A 19,723-nucleotide genomic window follows, 5' to 3' on the forward strand; every position below is an offset into this window, starting at 1 on the left:
TGGATGGATGGATGGATGGATGGATGGATGGATGGATGGATGGATGGATGGATGGATGGATGGATGGATGGAAAGACACATAGTCTCTTTAAGTCCATTTTCTTCTCTATGCAGTGGAGGGAACAGTGCCAGCCTCAGAGGACTGTTGTAAGGATTAAATAAAATGAGATGACTAAAGGCCCCAGAACAATGTCTGGCATCCAAAAAGATATTTGTTGAGGGAATAGTGATGACTGTTTCAGCATAAAGTGTGAAGTCACTTTCAACAGATAGCTCTTGACAAATAAATCTCGCATACGCTCAGCCTAGATGCTTAAAAGAGGAGGGAACCTGGCACACGCTTGTTAGAAATAAAACCCAGCATTTTCCATCAGGACAACAAGACCTTGGTTGGAAAATCCTGCTCATCCTTAAGAATGTGGAGGAGCAGAGCTAAGCACTCACTCTGTACAGACACTGTGCTAACTCTTTGAACCCCACGATGACCTTATGGCGTAGGCATCTCTCACAGGGGAAACTGAGGCATAACAAGTGACATAAATTGCCCAAGGCACACACAAGCATGATGAAATCGGACACCCAATGCCACTTTTGTAGTCACTCAAGAAGCCCACGGTCCAGGCAGGGACCGAGCTGAACTCCTAACTTCAGGCAGGGATTGGATATGACATATTTGTGTCCCCAACAAGGTACCTGCCACAAAGCGGGTTCTCAGTCCATGGGTAGAATGAAAGGGATGGATTAGTGAGTCTGGACACCACCGACTCTCAGAGCACTGAGCCCTTGTAGTGCCCATGGGACATTAGTTGGCAAAGGGCAGGGTTGGTGCCTAAATCATGTAAGATGACCGTGTCCTGCGTGAGCGGCGCCCACTGAGTAGGCATCTCAGTGTTCGATGTCGGGACACGTGCTTTGCTGTCCATTCCTATCTGTCTCCCCCAGTAAGTGGCCTTGTTGCTTATTCCTGTGATCTTGACCAGAGTCCACTGCTGTCCCTTCACTCCATAGAGCAGGAAGAATCTAGTGTGGCACAGGGCCTGGTGCCAAGGAGACCACACTCAACACAAACCCGAGGTGGAGCTCCTGGCCCACTCCTGCCACTCCACCTGTGTGTCCTTGAGCTGTCACCCCGCTCCCGGGGCCTCATTTTCCCCATTGGCACCAGAAAAACAATACCAGCCACTCACAAGCTGTGGTGAGGCACGTCGTGGCCGTGCTTGGAAAACTCGGGAGGGGTGTGGTGGTTCTGGAAAGTTGTGGTAGGCTCCTTTCAGGGGCACGTGGGCCGGTCATGAAGGTGGGAGCAGCAGATCTCTGGGGACATGAACAGCACCCCAGGCTCTGTCAGCCCCCACCTGTCACAATGCTGGAAATACCTCCCATCAGATTAACTCCCAGGGTGAAGACCTGGAGTCTCCAGGAGGGAGCCTGTTTTAACACAGGCCGGGCACCGGCGCTCACATTCGACTCCCCGCAAAGACTGTCTCTGGCCCGTCTTGGCGTGATCTGAGCCAGAGAGCAGAGAGCTGGCAGGGAGAGGCGCCAGGCCTGGGCGGGGCTGAGACCGCCAGCCGCCTAGTGCAGGGCCTCTGGGAGCCGCACGGGAGTGGGGTTGGGTGCGGGATACCAGCAGGGCCCTAGACACGGAGCGTGGAGCGGCCAGAGCCGCTTTCTCCTCTTTCTACTTGCCAAGGAGCAGCTCGGCCACAGGCCCCACGCGGCCGGGAGAGGCGGCTCTGCCAGCCCCCTGGGCACCTGTCCCAGAAGCCTAATTACCAGCTCTCGGTGGGCAGTGAGCTCGCTGATTGGGCATCCACAGGGAGAAGGCACCGCTGAAGTTGCGGATGCTCTGGAGGAAACAGTCTTCCTCCACAGAAGCCGAGCCCCTCGCCCTCCTCACGCTCTCGGTCTGCGTGGGCTCTTCTCCCACAGGCCCCCTGCCCGACCCTCCCTGTCTCCGCCCAAGCTGCTCCCCCTGAGGTCCAGGCTCCTGTTCACGACACAGGGGCTCCCCTGCACCGAGGGCCGGGGACTCTGGGCCCCCTCGTCCTCTCCACCCCTGTCCCCCACCGTTTCCTCCTTTGGCTCCCCTCCAGCCTGCACTCCTCTTACACACGGGGTTACTTGTTCCTCCTGAGGAGGGATCTTAGCACATGCTGTGCTCTGCCTGGAGTCATCTCCCCTCTGTCTGTACCTCACACGCCAGGTCCTCAGAGAAGCGCTCCCTGACCACCCCAGCTGGACGCTCCGGTTCCCTCTGGCATCTCACTCTGTATATACTTGATGTGTTTCTGACCCACCTTCCTTGCTTGATTGTAAGTTCCATAAATGGGGACCTGAAACAAGCTTATTTTGTTTGCCAGCAGCTAGTACAGTGTGTGGCGCATAGTAGTGCTGCGTGTCTGTTCAACGAGCGATGCCTGTCTGGGGAAATGGCAATACCAGCGGCCATTTATCGAGCCCCTGCAGGCTCCTGGCAAAATGTCATCCCGTTTTGTCCTCACGGTATAAAACCCTACAAGGGGATGTCTCCATTTTACAGCTGTGGAAACAGAGGCCCCAGAGGCTTCAAGCAATGACCCCAAGGCCATGCAGAGACCCAGGTCTGCCTGCGGCTAAGCCCACCGGCTCGCTGTGTGTTGTGAGGACAGGCACTGTGGCCCCATTTTGCAGACAAGACTGCAGGGACTCACAGAGGTGTGTTCATATGTCTTATGGTCTCAGCCAGAAGAGCTGGGCTGGCATTTGAACCCAGAGAGCTGCTTTCTCTACAAGACCAGGGCAGGCAGGAGGCTGGAGCAGAGGCTGTCCAGCTTGACAACAGTGTCCAGGGCTCTCAACATTGCCCCAGGCAAAGGAGCACCATGATGATAGCATCTAACATTGCTAAGTACTGCTGCACATGTAGCAGTGTTCTAACCATCCTCTTGACAATCTTAGATGGCAGAGGACACTGTTAGTGCCCTTTTGCAGATGGTCAAACGAAGGCACAGAGAGGTTACATGATTTACCCAGGGTCACCCAGCTAGAAAATAGTGAAGCTGGGATAAGTCCAGGCATCAACCACTAGCCAGACACAAAGCCAGGCAGGCTCCAGAGCCCAGCAGTCTGCCTAAAGCCCACTGCTCAGGGCCGCTGGATCCCGGGCCTGGGGACCCTGCCTGGCCCTGGCCCCTTGGGGGCTCTCATTCTGGTCAGATCTAGAGGCTTGGTTCTCTCACACCTTCGATAGCTCAAGGCCCGGGTCCAGGAAGCTGGCGTGGAGCCCAACCCTGCCTCACACCCACACTGCTGCACACGCATACACACTCTCTGCACTGTGTGCTTTTATCCACACCAGTCGACCACTCTGAGCCTCGTTTCCAGCTATAAAACAGGGCCAGGAAATACTGTTAGTCAGATACTGTAATGAGGGGTGGGAAGATGGAAGGGCTGAGGTAAAGCCCTCAACCTGCCTACCGGACCCCTGGAACAGGGGGTGAAGGAACACTCCACCACTCACTGAACCAGCCATGTTAGGCAAGTGATTTGCTTCCCTGTACCCATGTCCCCTGTAAATGAAGATGCTTATAGATTTGAGGTTACATGCACAAATTCACATAAGGTACTTAAAAAGTGCCTGGCCCAGGGTAACCCCAAAGTATAAATTGTTACTTATCAGAAAATTACGAATGTGAAATATTACATCTGGCCTCTCTTATAGCCAAGGAGGCTCTCAACTAGGATTGCCATGCACCAGAGAAAGTAAACCAGAGCTTAGAAAGCTGTGCTCTCAAGCCCTCACTTGGTGACAGCATGGATCTTCTCTTCAGGCTGCTGTTCACCAGAAGTTCCCTCCCTGCGCCTAATCTCCAGTTTTCTCAAGAATTAGAATCCTTCCCTGTGGGTACTAGAGCTGAGTGCTTGTCAAGTTTATGAGCTTTCAGAACCACTTTAGGAGACAATCAGGCCTCCCCATTTTTATATAATATTATTATATTTTTATAAGTCATGAGATAAGAGAAGAGTTTATGGGATTAGCGTTTGTCATCGTCCTCTCCTTTGATCCTCCCTCCCTCCCTCCCTCACTCCCTCCCTCTCTCTCTCTCTCTCTCTCTCTCTCTCTCTGCATATAGTCTTGTCTATCTAAAATGTCCTTTGTCTCTTCTGGCCCTGGCAGACTCCTAATCATCATTTATACCCGTTCAAATGGCGCCTGCTCTGGAGCGCCTTCTCCAGTACCCCCAGGGCGTCATCTTCACTCTCCCCCATCTAGACGGTGGGCCTCAAAACCAGGGTCTGTCCTCTTCCTCACGCAGCTGAGCACAGAGCTGGTTTGGCTTTTTGTATTGAGTCTGTCTTCACATCAAGGGTGGGTCCTAATGAAAACACACAAATGATCTCAAGTTCCCAGTGTCCAGGAAGGCCAGGCCTCAGGCAGAAACTGAGCACAGCTAAGCAGAGGACTCGTGCTTCCCAGGGATCCGGACGAGAGGCTGCTCCAGGGCCGCAGGCTCCAGAACATTGTAGCATGCTAGAAAATACCTCCTGAGAGAGCTCGTGCTGGGACCCCACCCCGGCCCCCTAGCACCACCCAGAGCGGCCTGCTGATGGAACACAAGCTGAGGCCTGACTCATCCTGTCCTCCATTAAAATGTGGAGCTCAAATCCGACCCTGCCTGGCAGCAGGGAGCATGCTGGGCTGTCACTCTGCTTCTGCTCCTTAGCCTGAGACCACATTGGCTTTTTCAGCAGCTTTTGGCTTGTGGTCAACTCAAACCCCCAGATCTTTTTCACTAGGATGACTGCCAAGCCACATCTTGTGCGTTTGATTTATGGCTTGAGTTAGCTGGGGCCCACTCCTGCTCCCCAGAAGCTGACAGGAGGAGGGTGACAGTTTCTGGACCCTTGGGGGGGAGGGGGACGGCAGATACACACCCCCACCCCCGCTGCCCTGTGTACGTTTCCTGAGCCCTTCTCCCCAAGCTTCCAAAGGAAGGACTTCTTGAGTGAGGTTTTCATTAGCATTCAAGTCACAGGCCACCAGGGCTCAAGCAGACTGACCTGTGGGGATGGGGGAAGCAGTAGTTTTGGAAAATACCCAGAAGGGCAAGGAAAAAGAGTTAGGTGTTGGGGACCAAGAATCTTGAATGTGGTGTCCAAGGGCAGCTGTCGCTGCTCTGAGTCTCAGTTTCTCGTCCACAGAGCAGGAATGGCAAAGCCCAAGCCCACGGCGTTGTCAGGACGAGGCAGTACATGGGCCCAGACCACACTAGCTTTCGGGCGCCCGAGATGGTCCCGCTCCTACCGCCCGTGATCCCGAGGAGGAACTAGGCACCGACTTTCACGGCCTCTGCAAACATGGTACCCACCAGAGATTGCCTTTTAAAAGGCCTCTTCAGCAAGGCCTTTCCTGGCCATACTCCCTGACATGGCCCTGGGCGCCACCTCAGCCAGTCCGTCATGGCCACCCAAACTGTGTGCATCATCTCTGCTTGTCCATTGCTTCTTTCTTGCTAGACCCTCATCTTCCCAAGTCAGGGACCATTTCTTCCTCTTTCGCTGCTGTCCCCAGTCCCAGCTCATAGTTGGAAGTCAGCACTGAGTGAGGAATGACTGCCTTTGGGTTTGTCTACACATTTGAATTGTGTTACGTGAACTTGTGGTCCATACAGAAGCAAAAGAGAAGCATATGTGTTTCCTACTGCCACAAACAAGGTCCCCACCCTTCCCTGGGCCTCAGTTTCTCCAGGTATAAAAAGACAGACCAAACTGATTCTTTTCTCTAAAGTCTTTCAAGTTCTAGAAGACACTTTCAGTTCAGAAAGGGAAAGAAAATTCTGAGTTGTATTGCCTATTGGGTTGAACAAAATAACTTCTGCCAGGAAATCTCTCTTACTCTGTCACTTTCTCCACTGGCCTGGGAAAAAACTGCCCTATGCAGGCCCAGACCTGTGGAACCCACACTGAAAAAGTCACAGGCCCCCTCCTGCCCTGGGCTCAGGAGAAGGGGCCCCTGAAAGGTGTGTGGCAGCTGCTTCCCTGGGGGGTCTGGGGGTTTGTTGCCTTAACCGAGCTCACAGAGCAGGTAAAAAATTCCAGACATGTTCTCCGTTGACAGCTAATTGTGTCCTTTATTAATGACCATGGCTTCCTTGGGGCAGGTGGGAGGAGGGAGGAGGCCAGTCTCAGCCCAGGGGGCTCCCTCAGGTGGAGCTGATGACCACATTTTCTGGATCCCATAGAAGAGGAAGTGCTACATGAGGTGACCCCGAAAATGCAACCCCCAGCTGGAGTAGGGGTGGGGGGGCTTTCCCAGGCTCACCAAGTCCCAGCAGGGGTGCCTGGCGCCGACAAAATGATGCAGAGATTTTGGAATCTGGCAGCCCAGCTCCTGGATCCTTAAGTTGTCCTCTCAGAACACAGCCACCAAAGCACAAGGGATGGCCTGAGCGGGGCATCATGAGGGGCTGCAGCCTGCGGGCAACTTGGAGACACTCCCCAGCTCCATCTGGCCATCCCCCTCGGGGCACCAGGACTGGGCCCACTGAGTCCTTCCTCAGTGACCCACTACACCACCTGTCAATACAGCAGCCAGATGTGCTGGGGACGGCCTGGCCTTGCCAGATGTGTCAAGATTTTGAACACATCCGGCTTCCCCTAGGGCACATTGTGATTGTTATTTAACACTCGCTTTTCCAGCATCTGTGAGTCCTGAGGATTATAGGTTGAGAGGCTCCAGCATGGCGATCTAGCTTGAGGTCTGGGGCCCAGGAGCCCACTGCTGGTCAAAGAAAGTGTTTCTCAAGGAGGAGGTGAGGGCCTTTACCAGCCTCACTGCAGTGATGGCCTGGAAGTGGAGGGAGGACATTTTGGAGGTCTTTCTCACTGCATGTTGCCATGTTAACCTTCAGGAGAGAGGGGAGGGTTTAGTTATGAAACATAAACTCCAGTTATAAGGATGTGAGAGAGGCACGGTGTGGAAGAGGCTGAGCTAGGAGACCAGGCAGAGGAAACAGCACATGCAAAGGCCCTGAGGCTGGAGAAGGCCTGATCTACTCTGATACAACCAGGCCAGCGGAATAGAGTAGGAGGTGAGCTCAGAAAGCTAGAAGGGAGGTAGTCACATAATAAAGAATAAAATGTCCAGGAGTAACTTATTTTTTAAAGATTTTTAAATTTTATTTATGCATACAGAACTGGGGGAGAGGCCAGAGGTGCAGAGGCGGTGAGAGGATTCACCAGAGACAGAGTGGGGAGCAGAACAGGCCGACTGACGAAGGAGGGGAGCAGCGGGCGGGTCAGGAGAGGTCTGCCGCGCCATGTGGGTCACCTCCGGGGCCGGGGATCGAACTCATGCTGAAGCGGTTGTGGCCAGCTTCACAGTGCTGCGCTTCAACCTTTTGCGCCACCAGGGAGGGCCCCTGCCCAGGAGTATCTTTAACCAGAGTGGTAACGGGGGGCTTTGTAAGGTATAGGTTTCAGCTCCAAGTGAGATAGGAGCTAGTGAGGCCTTTGAGCTGATTTCTGTCCTACAAGGTCCTTCCATCAGATATATTGAGATCAGACTGACCTGAGGAAAGACGGGCAAGGGCAAAAGCCAAGAAACCCGGCGGGGAGGCCGCTGTGGTGACCTGACAGCTACCGCTTCTCTGCCCGTCCTTCCCTTTCAGTCTGGGCATCAGGACGCCTGGGCTGCGACGCCCCCAGCAGCCGCACCTTGCCTTGTGACCTTCGGCCGGTCGCTGTTGCTGTTTGTAGCCACAAACAGGAGCTTAGGCCAACAGATCATGGCGATTCCAGGGACCCAAACCTAACCAGCCTTTCCAGACCCATCTTCCGCCTTCCCCAGCCTTGAACTCCATGCAGGGGCCCTGGCTGTTGGTATCTTCCCACGCAGGCCCCACAGGGCCTCGCGCCTCCGCGCTTTGCCCTGATGGCCCCGCAGCCCCCTCGCCCACCACCTCCCTGCACCAGGACAGCCCGTGTTGGTCAGCGCAGTGGCCTCTCGTCCAGAGACTCCCTGCCCCTCAGCTCCTCTGCTCCTGGGCACACTAACAGCAATGCCACTCCCAAGGAGACGGCAGAGTGAGTATGGTGTCAGCTGGTGCAGGTCTCAGCTGCACCCCGGGAGTAGCTTGGCGCTTCTGAGGGTCTGTTTCCTCATCTGTAAAAGAGATCAGTATATTTCCTGCCCCCAGGGTGAAGGGAAGGATGCAGCAAGATGGCACAGCTGTGAGCCTGGCGCGGTCACGGTTCGACCTGTGGAGTCAGCTTCTAGCAGGAGAGAGCACCACTGAGTGAATGTGGGGGTTGTCCTGGATGGTGTGGCCCCAAGTCCCTGGAGCCACTCAGGCCAGCACCCCAAGGCAGTTCCCAGAACCTGGGGGTTCCTGTCCAGCCCTCCTGTCACCAGCTCTCACCCTCCCTTCACTTACCTCCTCCATCAGGGTCTGGTCAAAGCCGCCTGCCGCAACCACACAGCACTTGAAAATGTCCTTAATTGCTTCACCAGAGTGGGGAGTCACCCTGCAGGCAGATAATTAAAAAGTTCAGAGCTTGATTAATTGGGAGGAAATTGGAGGAATGGGGCTGCCTGCTGGGCGGGCGGGAGCTCTCAGCCCCCACGGTGGGGGTGGCATGAAGGGAGGCAGGCCAGAGTCTGGGCGGGGGTCTCCCAGGACCCGGGCCCTGGGCGGGCTGAGTGTGAAGCGCTGCGCCTGCCTTTGCAGGTTGCGGGGTCGAGCTCCCCGGGAAACTGAGCTCCACTCCACACACGCACCCACACGCACACCTGGGGGCCAGACATCAAGACATGAGGTCATGGAGTTTCTGGTGACTCTGGCCTCGGGCCTAAGGGACCTATACGCCTCCCTGCCTGTCATTCAGTGAGCTGTTACGGAGCGCCTGCTCTGAGCCCAGTTCTGTGCCGGGCAATGAACAGATACAGTGGAACCTTCTTGGTCACGTAGAGAAACTGATGTTGACCAAATGCCAAGAGGAATAAAGGCAGCAGGCTTTGAGAGCTCGTTCTGGAGTGTGGCTCCAGAAACCTAGCACCCAGGCTCGGGGTGACGCAAGTTGAGTGACTTGACATACGGGACTCCAGCTTCCTGAAGCTCAGTCAGCCAGTCAAGAACCACCTCCAGCGGCTTCCTGTCCCTTACCTCGGCCGTACACTGGGGCTGAAGGTGGCAGATATGGAGGGTAAATGCCGTCTCACATCTGGCGCAGGAGGCAGTTGCCATGATCTGGCCATGCAGTAGTGGTGCAGAGTGTCTCTTGGGAGCACAGGAGAGAAGCCCCAAACTCCAGTGGGGGGTGCCAGGCGAGGAGAAGCACCTAGGGATTCAGGCTTAGAGCTGAGATTTGAAGGATACAGAGCAGTGAGCCAGGCTCGGGCAGGACAGCATATCCGGAGAGGGAACTGCCTATGCAGGGCCCGGGGTGAGACCCAACACAGTTTGTTGAGCATCTAGGAGCTGCGTGCTAAGACCGGACCCAGGACACCTCATAGGAGGCGCGAGCAGGCAAGAACTGAGACAGGTGCGTGAGGTCACCATGGCAGGGAGGCCCAAGCAGGTGGACTCACCAGGTACGAGGGAGCCACTGAAGGGTCCTGAGCAGAGGAGGCACTCGACAGATGGCAGGTGAGGGGTCCGGCCTGGAGAGGCCCTGGGCTCCTGCCTTGGGCAACCCGGAGGCGTGTTAACACAGCTCCAGCCGCTGCCTTCTGACTTTTGTAGTCCTGCCAGCTGCTGGCAGGAATCCACAGAGCCCAGGTCCTGGTAAGGGCAGGCAGGGGGGGGCCTGAGTATGTGGGGGGCAGGATGACTGACATCCCTGGGTGGCCCCATGGAAGCTGCCATAGCAGAGGACTCTGGGGCACCCCCAGGACTTGACCTGGCCAGTAGAGCCCACCTTCTCAAAGGGGGAGTAGAAGGGAGAGGAAAGAACAGAAGAGTAGGGAGGGGCTGGCACCCCTTATCAGACGGGAACTCTGGGGACCCTGAAGGTGAGTGAGTGGGGAAGAATAGATGGAGGTGTACCTCCACCCTGCGCCTCCGAATGACGTCAGACAGAGCACCGGCTTTCTGTCGGCCTTGGGTTCCGCACCTGTCCATCGGGGATAGCAGCTACTGAGCTGGGTGAGCTGAGCAGGGTGAGCGAGAGGTCCTGGCCTTAAGGCAGTGCCTCGCCAGCCCCGGCACGAGGGAGGCACACGGTGACTGGGGCCCCTCCCCAGAGGGCCGCCGCCTGCTCCCAGTGTTGCTTCGCCCGTGGCACGGCGGGTCGGGCACCCTGCCCAGCCCAGCCTGAGGGTTGACTCCACCGGCCTAACCTCGACACCAAAAGCAAGAAGCATACAAAATACAAAAGCCACTTTGCATGAGGGAGACCCCAAAACCCCCCCTGCTCAACCACAAGAACCACAGACCCAGCCCTGGCATGTGCACAGCACAAACCCCTGAAAATAGGCAAATCAGTTTTTTCACAGTTCAGGGAACTGGGTTGGGTGCACACACCTGTCCACAGCCAGAGTCCCACAGCTGAAAGATGCCGTAGGGAGCCCTAGAGGGGCAGGAAGTGGCCCCAGGCTCAGAATAAGGGGCAACCCAGCCCCCGGTTCCCACCACCCCCTCCCCAGCCCAGGACTCTTTCCACTGTCAAACTTCTCCACCTGAATCAGCAGAAATCCCCCAACAGGATCATGAGTCAGCTGACCTTCGAGCCCAGAACTCCGCCTGAGCCCCGCAGCACACAGACAGGCCTGAAATACTTACGGAATGAACCCATACTCACTGTCCCTCAACGGACCTGCACTCCCGGTGACGGAGGCCACATCTCGGTCTCTTAGCACATAGCAAGTGGCACACCAGGAGCACACGGCCCTCACTGGGAACCAGAAGGCCCAGTTGCAAGGGCTTTCTCTGTTTAACGCCATCTTCCCAATAAATAGAACCAGAGCTGTCATTCTCCCCATTATGCAGGCGGGAGACTGAGGCACAGAGAGGCTGGGCAACTTGCCCGTGGGCACAGTGCTAGCAGGACCCGAGCAGGCCTGGCAGTCTCATCTGCCCTTCCGCTAGATTCTAGCGGTCGAAGCTGAACTGTGGTGAGCATAGCTTTTGGATGTCTGCCTCTCTCCAGAAGCAGAGTCCTGGTTTAAAGGCGCCCCAGGAAGACAGCCCTTTCCCCGCCCCCAAAGCTGGCGCACTGGACCTGATTGAGAAGTTGGCTCCACTGAGGCATCAGTAGAGTTTGGGAGAATAAACCAGTCTCTGCGAGGAGAGGGGATGCAGAGCAGCAGGCCAGCCGGGGAGGCTTCGAGGATCAGCCGGTGCCAATTAGCAGCCCCACCGTGCCAGGCCCAGATGGAGCCCTGCCTCGGCCTGACTCGGGGCTCACTCGGTCAATTATCACCTATCCCTGGAGCCCAGGGGGGCAGGCGGGGAGAAATCTGTTTCCCTGTAATCCTCCCTCCCTCTCTCCGGCCCGCTGCCATCCCCGCCCTGGGTTGCCTGGCCGAAGGCTCTGGGCGTCTGCAGATGTCAGGTGCCGGCCGGCTGGCCGCTTGGGGACCCAGGCTAGGCTGAGTGACCCCAGCCAGCCCTGGCCCCTCAGTAGCCTGACAAGATGGTCTCCAGCCCTGACTCCATAATTGCTGTGCCAGCAGTACCTTGGGCACAGGGTCTCTGCAACCACAGGACTTGGGGTCCAACCCCAGCTCAGCCCTTCAGCAGCTGTGTGACCTTGGGGAGGTCACGTCATCCTCCTCTGAGCCTCAGTTCCCTCCCCTGTAAAATAGGAGCGATACTTCAATGTGGGGTATGGGTTTAGTGGGGGAATCCATGTAAACCATTTGCCCGGGGTTTCTCACTTGGAACATAGAGGGGGATTGCCCGTGCTGGCTGGGTAAAAACAGCTAACATTTGTACAGCACTTGCAGTGAGTTCTAAGCACTCTGTGTATTAAGCCGATCCACCCCTTGTCCCCTGCCCTCGAGTGATTCCCTGGCCAATTGTGGCGGGGGAGGACAGAGCTTCATTTAGCAACTGAATCAACTGAGCGCCTACTGTGTGCCTGAGCCCCTGCCCCAACCAGGCTTCATCAGGCCCGTACAGCTTGGGTCAGGGGTGTTGGAGCTGGTTTGTGCCAGCTTGGCTCACAAGTGCTGACAACGGGCATTTCTTGCCAACTCAGTGTTCAGATATTCAGATTGGTAGCTTGAAGTTTGCCCTGATGGGCGCATTTACACCACAGAAATTGGCAGATGTGACAATCAGGACTGCCCTTTTTGCCCCCAGTCAACCCTTCAGCAGCAGAGCATCACCTACAGAGCAGCCAGGAAGCTGAGTTGCCTGCACGAGAGAGCTTGGGGCAGAGTCTCCCACAGGTGCAGGGAGCAGGAAGGTGGGGAGACCGGACGAGTATTCAGGGTGTCCAGAAACTGCAAACAGATGAGAGGTGGCACCAGGACTGGAGAAGTATCCAGAAGGCATGTCCAGAGAAACTCCTGGCTCGAAGCCCAGTTTGAGCTGTCTCCCTAGTGGACGGATCCCTGGAGGACCCCTGGAAAAGACCAGTGGGAAGCAGAGAGGAGCCCAGGCAGCCAGGCGGCCCAATGAAAACAAGGATGAAGGCTGGCACCAAGCCTGGCAGGGGTTGGCCAAGTAGTTCTCACCCCAACGCCCTTTAGGGACATAGTCCACCGTTCAGCAAATAGGGAGCACCTGCTGTGTTCCCACCGGGCGCTAGGGAACCAATGAGAGCCCAACACACCTGGCCTTCTGCCGGCTCCAGGCGCCCCCAGTGCAGGGAAGAGACAGACGACACACAGTGATTAAAATAAGCACCTCAAGTCTGCCTGCGGGCTTTGGGAAGACTTCCTGCAAGAGGGGATGTCGGAGCTGGGTCTGAAAGCAACGTAGGATCTTGTCTGATGACAAAGAAGGAGCATCTCTGGGAATGAGGGCAGGTTGGACAAAGCGCAGAGGCAGGGTGCTGGTCCAGGTGGACACTTTATAGTTGAGGAGCAGCGGGCACAGACAGGGAGGTGAGTGCTGAGGCTGCAGAGACAACTGGAGGAGTCTCTGGGGCTGGGAGGGCTTGGAGGAGTTCGGGGAGCTTTGTGGATTCATTTTTAATAGCCACTCTATTGTGTATAATTCACATACCATACAATTCACTTATTTAAATTGTACAATTCAGCCTTTAGTGCATTCGCAAAATTGCACTACCATTGCCACAGTCAATTTGAAAGCATTTTCATCAGCTTCAAAAGAAACCCCATTACCCATTAGCGTCACTCTTCGCTCTGCTCTCCCCAGCCCCTGGCAGCCTCTAATAATATTCTGCCTCCATAGACGGGCCTTTTCTTGGCCATTTTCACGTAAATGGAAGCGTGCACCACCATGTGAACAGCTTCTTTCGCTGAGCAGTGTTTGCAAGTCAGCCACGTGTTAGCGTGTATCAGTACTGTGTTCCTTTTTATGGCTGAATAATATTCCACAGCGGCCATTGTGGATTTTTTAGGTGACACAAAGAAATTGCACAGAAAGCTGGCCATGAGAGGGGAAGGGGAAGGGGCAGAGGCGGGTGGGATCTTTTCTGATTGTGTGGGGGATAAGAGGATGGAGGGACACTGCTAAGGAGGGAGGCCTGGTCAGAGAGCCTGAGGAAGAGGGATGGAGGGATCCTGGTCACTAGGTAGACACTGAGGTCTCTTCCCGGGACAGAAAAGCAGGTTTTATGATGCACAGCGCGACAGACCCAGGCAGCACACCTAATAAGGGCAGGCTCCTGGAGGAGCGGAGAGGGTGGCCAGAGAGCACAGCCAGGAAGGCAGCCCGAGGGAGGGGCTGGCACCCCACAGGAGGAGAGTGGGCAGCCCCCCGCCAACAGGGCCAGGGAGTTGTTAGCAGATGGAAGGGGCATGCTAAGCTGGGCAGGCTCTCACCCGGGGGGAGCCAGGAGCATCCTGGTGTTGGGGACCCTATCACATGATCTGACCCTCACAGGAGCCCGGTTCCTTTGCAGAGCCAGAGAATCTGAGACTCAGGGCACTCGACTCTCCATGGGAGCAGGGGCTGCAGTCCAAAGTCGTGACTGGACAGTTCGGGGTGGGGGAGGGAGTCGTGACTGCCCTTTGGCCAGCTGGCGGGGAAGGTTGGTGCCTAAGAAGAAAATGCGAAGGGGGAGGATGGAAGATGGACTTGAGATGGACTCGAGGGACTGCAACTAGGGCAGCAACATAGGGAGAGCCAGGGAGGGGCTCCCCGAGCCGGAGCTGTCAATCCTGCCCAGCTCCCCTGGGCCCCTGACTCAAAGCAAAGCGATTCAAGGTGTGATTGGGGTGGCCCCAGCTCTGCCCCAGGAAGCCCCATACTGCTTTTATTCCCCCTCTGAAATTCGGGGTGATGACTTGGCCACGGCCCTGTGAGGCTTAGGGGAATTAGTGTGTGTAAAGTCACTAGGAAGATGCTGGCCCCCACTTTCACACGCCGGCACCCTGGCTTCCCGTGTGTGCAGAGGGTTTGGGTGCTCCCAGAGGCTGTGTCACCGGTCAACAGATAGCCCGCACGGTGACGTCCCGGGCCTTGGCTGCTCTCTCGCCTGGGCTCCTGAACAACTGGGCTGGAGCCGCTTCTTCAGGGTGATTCCCCGTGGGGCTTGCTCAGGGTGGCACCAGCCAGGGGGTCATTGATTAGAACAGCTGCCCCTTCCAGGAGTTCCCTCCAAAAGGCAGGACCCAAGGTGTGCATGCCCAGCAACCAGGGGAAGTTACCCTTGGCTCATTAGCTGAGCACCCACAAAACCCTGGAATTACCACCCATCCCTGACCCAGCCAGACACTTTCCATCACCGGAAACGCTCCCCACCACTTACACATGAGCAAACTGCAGGTCAGAGAGGTTGAGCAATTTGTTTGAGGTTGCCAGTAGAGACTAGTATATTGAAACCAGAAGGAGCTTAATAATGCCAGGAATTGCAATAATGTAAATAGACATATAAATAAAATAATGCTGCCAGGAATTGGCCTAGCTTTTTTGCCCAAATTAACCAATGTAATCCTCTAGGAGATACTGTTGTCCCCACTTGACAGACGAGGCAACATCTGTGGCTTGCTCAAGCAGCACTGCCACAGGTAGCTGGGACTCGCCTCACCCTCACCTTGGCATGATCTGCCTTTCTGCTTGATCATCTCCGATGCCCATGTTCTTCCCACTTAAGCGGGCAGCTTCGAGAAGTCCTTATAGGTGCCTGCTCAGAGCCCAGTTCTGTGCAAGACATAGGGGAGTAGCTGTGACTCAGCGATGGCTCCAGGCCTGTGCGAGCCACAAGCGTGGCCTGGGCCCTCAGAATGAACAATGATGGTAGGGGAGGCAAGTACTCTGAACTCCATGTCAGCACCAAGGTCGCTGAGGCTGGAGAAGGCTGAAAACTAAGCGCTGAGCTGCAGGGCTTAGACAAAATCATGAGCAGGAAGGCCAAAGCCACTGGGAGAACCCGGGTTGCTAAATGCCTCGAGTGCCAACGCTACCCCCCTCAGGCTGTCCTCGGTACTGCAGGCTGAGTCAGCAGCAGCTCCGGCAGGTGGGGGAGGCTGGTCATTCTGGAGCTTTTTGTGCATGGCTGGGGTCTCCTCAGTGGAGCCCAGAGACTCCATGGGACTTAGGAGAGGGGGATCCCCAGCAAGGGTGCTGTGTGACTCCTCCGTGAGACGAGGGCCCCTCCTGAGGTCACGTGGTCCCTGACGACACTGTGTGGCCTTACGTGGCCTGCATGGTCTTTCCATGCCTGTGGCCTTCTGAGTCCTTACCTGGTTTCCCTCATCTTTTCTCCCAGGTTGTCCATCTGGAACCTTCAAGGCTAACCAAGGGGATGAGGCCTGCACCCACTGTCCCATCAACAGCCGGACCACTTCAGAAGGGGCCACCAACTGTGTCTGCCGCAATGGCTACTACAGAGCAGACCTGGACCCCCTGGACATGCCCTGCACAAGTACGTTTGGGACCCTGGGAGGGCCATGCCCGGCTGAGTGCAGAATCCACAGGAAAACCCAGAGCAAAGATTGGGCAACTGTCCGGCCACTGCCAGCCTTTCCCCAGCGAGGTGCAGCCAGTTTCCTGGTGGGAGGGGGATAGAAAACCCACTGGCAAAGAGCCGTCTCGGGGTGGTCACGTTGCCAGCATGCAGAGACCACAGAGCTGGCATCTGGCATCCTACCCCCTTCTGTTAAGTCATATGGAGGATAAAGTCAAGGTCTTGGTTCACAAAGGAGGGGAGGCTGGGAGGCTCAGCATCAGAAGAACCAACGCATGTGGTGCCTGGCAGTGTTCTAACCTGGCAGCAGCTGCCTGCATCAAGGCCAAGGTTCTCCGAGAAAGGGCACTGTACAGCCCCCATATCAGACAGGAACGGCATTCAGCTGCAGATAGCAGAGAGCTGGCCCAGTGGCTTAGGCCAGTAAGATGTATTCTCTCATGTTAAAGATGCCTGAGGACAGGCTGTCCGGGGGTGGTCGCGTCAATCCAGGACATTCTCTGGGACCTGGCTCTGCCTTCTGCAGCCTATGATCTCTATCCTTCAGCTCACTTCATAGTCCAACATGGCTGCAGAAGTCCCAGCCATCACATACATCGTAGGCAGCAGAAAGGACAGGAACAAAGAGACATCTACCTTCCCTTTTTTAAAATATTTATTTATTTATGCACATAAGAACCCACAGGTATAGAGGGTGAGAGGATTCACCAGAGACAGAGTGGGGAGCAGGACAGGAAGACCTACTGAATTACATTGGTGAGGGGAGCAGTAGGCAAGACAGGAGAGGTCTGCTGCACCTTGTGAGTCAGCTCTCTGGCCGGGGATGCTGCAGTGGCTGGTGATAGCTTGACAGTGCTGAGACTAAACCCCTGCACCACAGAGGGGCCCTTTCTCTCTTCCTTTAAGAAAAAGTCCTAGCTAACAACTTTGCTCTGTGCCAATGGCCAGCCCTTATTCACAGGAGCCTGGGGAATGTAGGCTTGGCGGCCAGACATCTGGTCACCCCGAATAAAACCGGGCTCAGTTACACAGAAGGGGAAATTGTTATAGGGTGGGCATCATCCTCAACACCAAAAGAGCATTCCTAGTCACGCGGAGGCGGCTGGGATCTAGGGGGTGTCAAGCAGGATGAGTTACAGCCTAGAAACCACTGAGGTGAGTAGAGAGGAAGCCCAGGCTGGAGCCAGGGCAGTGGGCGCAGCGCGGCCTTGGGAAATGTACCCACAGCCCCCACTGACCCACACTTCTCCCCCGTCCCCCAGCCATCCCCTCCGCCCCCCAGGCAGTGATCTCCAGCGTCAACGAGACCTCGCTCATGCTAGAGTGGACCCCGCCCCGGGACTCGGGGGGCCGCGAGGACCTGGTTTATAACATCATCTGCAAGAGCTGTGGCTCCGGCCGGGGGGCCTGCACCCGCTGTGGGGACAACGTGCAGTACGCACCCCGCCAGCTGGGCCTGACGGAGCCCCGCATTTACATCAGCGACCTGCTGGCCCACACCCAGTACACCTTCGAGATCCAGGCCGTGAACGGCGTCACCGACCAGAGCCCCTTCTCGCCTCAGTTCGCCTCTGTGAACATCACCACCAACCAAGCAGGTAAGCGCTTCAAATGCAGGCCGGGAGGGAGTGCCCCCCCATGCTGTGCCAAATGGGGCCCCTGCCAGCCCTCATTAGACACTCCCTCCCATCTGTGGTGCATTTCCTCTCTTCAAAGGCTGTTCATGTGATCCAGCCACCTGGGAGAGTTAAGTGCTACCTCTCCATTGTAGTGGTATTTGTAATAATTGCTGTCATTTATGTTAAGCGTGTATTTTTGAGGTAAAGTGAAGCCACGGTGACAGAAAGGTCCAGGGTTCCATGGCTTTGAGAACACGGAAAAATACAGTCTCACGCACGTGCACGAGCCCGTGCTGGGGACCCACAGGCACACTTGGAGATCCAGGGGCCACCCTCCGTGGTCCTTGTCCTAGGGTCAGGGCTGAGCCACAGGCCCTTGTGGATGCAGGAGGAGCAAGGGACAGGAGGCTCCAGGCGGCGAGAGAGGGGGAAATGCCCCCATCACTCTGCAGGTCCCACTGGCCGGGAGAGGTCACCCCAGCTTACACCTTCTCGCACACACATCCTGCGTGTCCATGAGTACCTGCCTCACTCTGTCTATCTCCAGCAGAACTCTCCTCCCAAGCTCACCTGCTGCAGCCTTTTGTGACCCCAGAGCCCTCCCGCCCCTCCCTGCTCCCCTTCATGGCAAATAACAAGCGTTGCCAGACAACGTGGCCGCGTCTCTACCCCCGTTGACTCTTCTGTCAACTCGCTTTGGCTTCTGGCCCCGTGACCCACCGAGACTTACGTCCTCAGCATCACCTGAGACCTCCATGCCTCCAGGCCAGGAGATATTTCCCCATCTCCCCTCGCACCCGAAGGACTTGCACTTTACAGTACTCTGGACTGAACGCTCTGTGGTTGGTGTTGTGGGTCAGTTCTTCCTTCAACAACCTAGCCACGCCCCTGCGTAAGCACCATCTGGGACCCTGTCGAAGAGCGGCCTTGGGAGCCAAGGTCCAGGAGAGAATACAAGCGAGCTGCCCAGCTTCTCTTCTGGTGCTCGGTGGGACCCATGTAGTCCTCAGGGGGCCAAGAGAGGAGGCCCAGGAAGGCTTCCTGGAGGTGGGATTTGCCCGGGCCGGTGGAATCTAACAGGAGTGAAAGAAAGAAAATTTGAGAAGAAGGAAGGGCGTGAACAGGACATGGAGGAGGGGACAAACAGCCACCTGGCTCCTGGAGGAGGAGGCGTCCGTGTCCCACAGACGACACTCAGAGACGTGGAGTCACAAAGCTGGGCAGGGTAGGAATCGGCGTGGTCTAATATGTGGCACTTGGCCACGTCCAGGACGTGTCCCTGTGTGGTGGGGCTCCTGGTGTGAGTATGTGCGTGTGCTGTGCGTGTTCAGGTGACCGTGGTATGCGGCTGCATGTGACGGTTGCGCGTGTCCTATTTCCGTGTGCGTACGTGCGCGTGCGTGTGTGTGAACCTGAGGGTGGCGCTCATTTGAGCACGGGCCAGAGTCTGAGCGGCTGCCTCCCTCTGTGGTTTTGTTTGCGAATATCTGTGGCGTCACCGCGACCAGGCAGGCATGTGTGAGCTTGCACTGCAGCTCCCCCAGGGCACAGAAGCCTTACAGCCGCTCAGAGTGGGGTCCGGACGGCGCTGACTCGGGGCGGGCCATCGAGGGGACCCTCAGAAGCCAGCGGCTGCTGGCAAAGACACCTAACAGATTACCAAGCCCCAGCTGTGAGTCTCTCCGGCCTGACAGAGCTCTAGGTCGGAGCCCAGGTTTCCAACCGGGGTGGAAGAGAGGAAGCTCCTTCTGCTGGGAGAAGTGGGAAATTCCCTGAGACCCCTGGGGCCCTTTCCCTGACTGCAGGAGGGGTCCCCTGTGCATCTTTTAGGGAACTCTGGGGCTGGTGTGCAGAGCAGCCAGGATGGACCCCCGCTGCCTGGAGCTGGAAGTTGCCAGTGAACAGAGGTGGAGTAGAATGGAAGCTTCCAGAGAGGAGGGTGTCAGAGGGGGCCCTCAGAATCAAAAGACAGAAAGCAGAGAGCAACCAGCACTGGCGAGGAGCAGGGACCTGAGTGTGAATCCGGCTTTGCCATCCATTTGCCCTTCATTTGCCCTGTTGCTAGGATAATGCTGCAT

The 19,723-nt window shown here is 56.3% G+C and overlaps 1 protein-coding gene across 2 annotated transcripts in view; it reads left to right on the forward strand.

The window, feature by feature from the left end:
- The window catches only part of EPHB2 (EPH receptor B2), a 106,395-nt gene that overhangs the window by 51,852 nt on the left and 34,820 nt on the right, over window positions 1-19,723 (forward strand). For both annotated transcript variants that reach the window (XM_012722660.1, XM_012722661.1), the window contains exons 3-4: window positions 15,829-15,984; window positions 17,289-17,624. In XM_012722660.1, coding sequence (XP_012578114.1) covers window positions 15,829-15,984; window positions 17,289-17,624 — 492 coding nt within the window. The remainder of the gene's footprint in view (window positions 1-15,828; window positions 15,985-17,288; window positions 17,625-19,723) is intronic.

Source organism: Condylura cristata, unplaced genomic scaffold (assembly GCF_000260355.1).
Source record: "Condylura cristata isolate star-nosed mole 26May11 unplaced genomic scaffold, ConCri1.0 scaffold00008, whole genome shotgun sequence".
Classification (NCBI taxonomy): Eukaryota; Metazoa; Chordata; class Mammalia; order Eulipotyphla; family Talpidae; genus Condylura; species Condylura cristata.